This window comes from Octodon degus, unplaced genomic scaffold (genome assembly GCF_000260255.1).
Source record: "Octodon degus isolate 3935 unplaced genomic scaffold, OctDeg1.0 scaffold00207, whole genome shotgun sequence".
In the NCBI taxonomy this organism is placed as follows: Eukaryota; Metazoa; Chordata; class Mammalia; order Rodentia; family Octodontidae; genus Octodon; species Octodon degus.
In genome coordinates, this window is record NW_004524783.1 from 77220 (window position 1) to 83366 (window position 6147).

General features: G+C 38.8%; 1 protein-coding gene across 2 annotated transcripts; it reads left to right on the top strand.

Annotated features, from left to right (window-relative positions):
* The first annotated feature begins 2193 nt into the window (after positions 1-2193).
* Positions 2194-5198, top strand: LOC101560298 (myosin light polypeptide 6-like). 2 transcript variants are annotated; one of them, XM_004644734.2, is made up of 2 exons: positions 2194-2212; positions 4577-5198. In XM_004644734.2, exon 2 carries the CDS (start codon positions 4582-4584, stop codon positions 5035-5037), a length of 456 nt encoding a protein of 151 aa, XP_004644791.1. In that variant the 5' UTR covers positions 2194-2212; positions 4577-4581; the 3' UTR covers positions 5038-5198. The 2 variants fall into 2 exon arrangements, with proteins under 2 accessions (XP_004644791.1, XP_004644790.1); XM_004644733.2 differs by lacking the exon at positions 2194-2212 and having other exon boundaries at positions 4550-5198.
* The last annotated feature ends 949 nt before the right edge of the window (positions 5199-6147 follow it).

Sequence of the window (6147 nt, forward strand, 5' to 3'; positions counted from 1 at the left end):
TATATATATTATATGCCTTGGACTCATAGTGATCCTCCTATTTTCAGCCTCCCCAGTGCTGAGATTACAGGTTACACCACTCTGCCTGGACTCTGGCTGGCTCAGCCTGCCCTGAGGGCAGGGCTGGCAAGGCATGTGGTTCCAGGGATTGAACCACGGTCCCTGCACTTGCCAAAGCTTGACAAAGCAAGCACTTTAGTCCACTGAGCTGCCTTGCTAGCCCTATATATTTTAATAGTAAGGGAAAGGAGGATTCTTTGTTGCAGATCTAAGGTCTGGTAAAGACTCAGTCTCTGGTTCTATGGTTTCACACAATGAAGAAGGCAAATAAGTTTCCTTGCATTTATTTTTAAAGACATTTGTCTCATTCATGAAGGTCCCAGCCTTATGATCTAATCAACTCCTCCTAACACCACCTTCAATGCTAAGGTTTACACTGAGACCATAGAAGAACACATTCATTTACATAGTGGAAGAATATTATTCTGTCCCCCAGATCAGAACATTGGGCAAACTTAAAATGAGGATACAAATTGATAATGATAGACAATCAACAGGCAGATAGATAGATAGATAGATAGATAGATAGATAGATAGATAGAGCACATTAATACAAAAAGTTTACGGGACAGTGACAAAGGGCTCATTGGCTTTGAAAGCAGGATGAAATGAAATACTGAGTCAGGAGATATAATTTCTGTGATCAAGGGTTCAGTTTTTCTATGTCAACAACCACAATCCTATTGCCTCCTATGGTCATTATATAACAGTATGGTCATAGATTATATTAAAACAACTGGATTTCCTGTTCAGAAAAGCATGAAGCTGATTCACATAAAGATAAGCCAGGCAGTGTTTTAAAATTGTGAAAATATAAACAACTTAGTTTTCCTATGAGATACACATTATAGCATTTCAATCCTGCCTGATTTTCATATTGTTATTTTTTTCAAATGGTTGGTTTATGACTTTTTGAAGCATCTTCTAATTCTTCTACATGTACAATGCTGTTGAAAGCATGCTAATTAGGCTGAGTATACAGCTCAGCAGCACAACAGTCTGCCTGGAAAGCATGAGGTAGTGAGTTTGAATCCCATTACCCCCACAAAAAGTGCACTCATTATAAATGTAATGCATTTCAAAATTTCACAAGCACAAAGGGAAATGTAGAGCCTACTCCAACACATACACAGTACTGAGACCCCCACAATCAGGAACTATAGAGTGTAGTCTTCCACATTTAAGGTGACAAAGGACATCACAGTCAACTGGAATAAGGTAAAGAACACAATCCACACTCGACTGGTATTACTGGCTAAGAAGAGGGAATGAAGGTATAATGCTTCTCTCAACTCAATGATAAATCATTTCTCCTGTATCTCTATCTGTGACTAAAGGAAAATGGGCAGTCCACTAGCAAGTGGATGAGCAACTGCCTCTATTTTACTTTCAACGATATTCTCTTTTAATGGTTCTACTCAACTTAAAATCCTTCCCATCGACATCTAAACTGTCTTTATTATTTTATTTTATTTTAATGAGTAAAAAAACAATAGCAAAAACAAGAATAGAAACAAAGCAACATACAACTATATATATATATATATTACAGAATTTCAAAACAAGAACAGCAAATTAGCAATAGTTGTTATATTACATATTTATCTTGTCATATCTGTTAGATTAACAGATATAGGTAAGCAGGATCTGTCAAATAATTAAACATTAATGCCTCCTTTCAATAAGCCTTATTTTTTCTTTTGCTTTTTACTTTTTATTTTTAGTGTATTTTAGAGAGTATAATAGTAATTGATAAGACTCTTTTAATAGTTCTACTCAACTTAGAAGGTTTCCCATCAACATCTAAACTCTCTTTAAGTAAATAGATCACTCAGAATCCAGCCACTACAAGAAGATCCCTGGACTCTGATGATCCCACTGATTGTGCTCCTAAAGTCTATATAGATTGAGAAGCCATCTATACCATATCTCCACTAACATGCAAAGGAAGAAAGACCTTCTGGTTTTGTCCTATAACTAGGAAATATAAGCAACAACTGAACTATGAGTATTTTAAAGATGGGTAGATTTCAAAATGTATAAAAAGCAAAGGTTTTCAAGTAAATAAAATTTGTATGAGCTGGTCAAATAGCTCAGCAGATTAAAATGCCTACAAGCAGGCACAGGGACCCGGGGTTTGATCCTCGGGCCTGCCATGCTGGCTCTGCCCTGGGGCATGCAAAGATGGCAATTGAGACTGGGCGTGGTGGCATGCGCCTGTAATCCCAGGTCTTGGAAGGCTGTAAAACAGGTGGATCACTATGAGTTTGATCTAGTAGTGAGACCCTGAACATCTTATAGACCCTTCCCTAAAATACAAAAAAAAATAATAATAATTGTATGTATGAAGGTAACGACATAGTCATCAAAATTAATGGCCAAAAATGAAATCTAAAAGCTATATTGTTTTCTATAGTGATTCTTTTTCATCAAGTTTATTGTACAGTTTAGATATATACAATGTTTGTATTCATCATAGAAAATTTGTACTTGTATATATCTTTATTGTTCTTTTTTCCCAATCCCTTCCCTTCCCTTCAACAACTCTTCCCCTCTTCATTTACAAAGTTTGTTTCCATTTTATCCTTCTTTCATCACTTTTTTTCTTTTCCTCCCCCTCTTCCTAGTTCCCCTTTCTTTTGAACTATTTCTTCCTGTCTCACATACCTACTATACACTTTGGCCCTTACTTACACTTTCAGTTCCTCCCACCAAAGAAACAATGCTTCCCTTACAGAGAAAAGATTGCTGTAGCTCAGAGTTTCCCACACACATACATTCTTTCTTAAGTCTGAAAGTGCATGAAAATCAATTACTATACTGGAAAGGATTTTCTTCTGGCCCACAGAAGAAAATAAGAAAATGCTTAATTTTATTTTAATCTTCAAGCAGTTATGTTGTTATATCTAAATCACTTCAACAATATGTTGTGAAACTTTATGTTAAAGGGGGAAGAAACGCCTGCAGCACTGTGGAGGAAACACTTTCCTGAGGTTGTTCTCTGAGTTTTAGCAGGGTCTAGGCATCCCAGTGACTGACAGTTGGAAGATCTTTGTGACTGGCAGGAGACAGCGATGCCCTCCAGGAGAACTGTTTGACTGATAACACTAAAAGTCAGACCAACCTCCTTACTACTTCTTTTTCCAAAAATCTTTCATTAGTAAATTTGTCTCACATTCTAATTGAGTCATTAAAAACATTTAAGGTTCACATTCCCAGAAAGGAGAAAATAAGTACAGGATTCACCATCAGCATCCCCCAAACTGAACCACAGTGACACATTAGAAAGTCAGGTCAGGGCCGGCGAGATAGCTCAGCACACTAACGCTGGCTGCGGCAAGCACAGGGACCAGGGTTTGATCCCCAGCACCACATCCCATGCTGGAACACAGAAGGATCACTATGAGTCCAAGCTGCATAGTGAGATCCTGTACCAAATGTGTAGGATGTGTTTATTATTCAATAAAAATCCTTTCAATTCCAAATCTTTTTCCCAAAAACTATACAAAATGTAGGATTTGAAACCTACTCATCCTTTCATTTCTGTACTTCTGAAACAAACTTGTGCTGGGATGTTGAACTGCAGCAGACACTTGCCCCACTGGGCTTCTTCTGTGCTTTAGAGTGGTTTTATATTTGCATCAGGTGTAGGTTTCCCTGCTGAATACTCTGACACCAAAACCCCATTCCTTTAAAATCTCCTACCTGATGAACAGAATGAATCCCAAAACAGAATGGATCCAAACAGTACTGAACAAAATCACTAGAAATTATTTATGGATTTCTTCTATTTCATGGAAAAATAACCATTCCTCTTTCTCCTAGATAAGGAAGCATTTTGTATCCTTGATGCTTAATTAAAATATTATGGATTTCCCTAGATTTTCTATCTTCTCAACAACTAAAGAATGTGGGTATATTAAAACTTAGAGACTCAACAGCAGACCTATTTTGAACCTAAACTCATCCAATAGAATAAAATTTGGAAGAGATGGAGGAAGGGTTCAAAGTAAAACTGTGATGCTTGCAAAAGAGTATGCGGCAGTGTCTACAGTTAAAGCAGCAGGAGAGGTTCTCTTTCCCCATGGGCAGCAAGGTTATGTAATCTTTAATAATTAACATGAGACCTTCAGAAATGGTGGAGGAGGAAGTAATTGTAAAACTTGAAGAAAAAGGAAACTCCCTGTACTCTGTGGGATACAGCAGGGAGGGGATGAGACTTGGAGCTTCGCCCCGCCGAGCCTCCTGCAATAAGAGCACTGAGGCCCTGAATCACTAGTGTGGAATCAAGATATTACCTTGACTTAGGACAGTGTAAACAAAGGGCCACGTTTTCAAGCTGGATCTATAATTGGCTGTGAATGACTGTTCCCAAAAGAAGAGTAAAACTTCAATGATAGAGACTAAAAGAAGTATCTGGAAGAGAAGACCACACTTATAAGACCAGGATGAGAGTTCCAGAGCCCTCAAAAGTAGAAAGGTTGGCCATTACTGCAGGTCCGGCAGAGCTCAGCAGTCAAGATGTGTGACTTCACCGAGGACCAGATGGCAGAGTTCAAGGAGGCCTTCCAGCTGTTTGACAGAACAGGTGATGGCAAGATCCTGTACAGTCAGTGTGGGGATGTGATGAGGGCCCTGGGCCAGAACCCCACCAAGGCCGAGGTGCTCAAGGTTCTGGGGAACCCCAGGAGTGATGAGATGAATGTGAAGGTACTGGGCTTTGAGCACTTTCTGCCCGTGTTGCAGACTGTGGCCAAGAACAAGAACCAGGGAACCTGTGAGGACTATGCTGAAGGCCTTCGAGTGTTTGATAAAGAAGGGAATGGTACTGTCATGGGTGCTGAAATCTGTCATGTCCTAGTCACACTGGGTGAGAAGATGACAGAGGAAGAAGTAGAGATGCTGGTGGCAGGGCATGAGGACAGCAATGGTTGTATCAACTATGAAGAACTTGTCCGGATGGTGCCGAATGGCTGAGGACATTCCAACTCCCCAGAACCCTTGCCTTGCCCGTTGAGAGACTTGTATGTGGCCCCAGAGGCTTCTAGGTTCCCTTGCCATGGCACCTTTTCCACCTGGTCTCTTGGATGATGCCTGCCATCAGCAGTCACCAAATAAACTTTCTCTCTTTGCTCCCCTTTAAAAAAAAAGTAGAAAGGTTTACATTCTAGAGAATGAGATATTTGATGTGCCAAATACTTTTCCTACTAATTTAAAATTTTCTTTAAGCTTCATTTGATAAAGTCTGATACTTGCTGTAACAGAACTATAAAGCATAAAAGCACTGGATATGAAGGTCTGTGCGCATGGTGCACTCTATGTGCAAGAATAGCATGAACTAAGAGTTTTTCTCAAGCAGCCCCACTTGGTGTGCAGCCATGGAGAGAGTACTGGAAAAACTAGAGCAAAGGGAAAGGGTGAAGAGGTTGGGAGGCACCAGTGTCCAGCATGACAGGCACAGGTAGGAGCAAAGCCCCTCGTCCTGTTCTCATCAAACAGAAGAAAGTTATCTCCATGAGACCAACAGCCAGATATGCATGCCCCCAAGTCAGCTGGGTCACACCCTGAGATTCCTGCTAAGCATCAAAAGTAATATAAATATGAATGAAAGTCTCCCCATGTTGACATATGGGTTGGATAATGATGTGGAATCTAAGAATACTGTAACATGAAACAGCCTAAAATGTATACTAAAGTGTATACTAAAACTTGCTACTTTAAAACATTTTAGAAAAAGGCTTATTGTTAGTTCATTAATTTCATATAATGTGATGTGAATAAAATGTAAAATGCTAATGTTTATACACACTGGTAGTGCCTAATAGAAATTTGAAAATAATGAATAAAGTTAGAAAATAATGAATAGATGAGGTCATGGCACCAATTAATAAAAATGCACATTTACAAAACAGATTAACTAGGAAGCACATATATTTTTCCATAAAGTAATTCAATAGTCTTCATTAAGAAGCCAAATCTTCAAAATATGAATAAATTCTCAAAATTTATTAAATTTGTCTTTCTAAAGCATTACAGTTTTAAAATGAGAAATGTTCCCGTACAGATCAAAATTCTATCTTTGCCAAA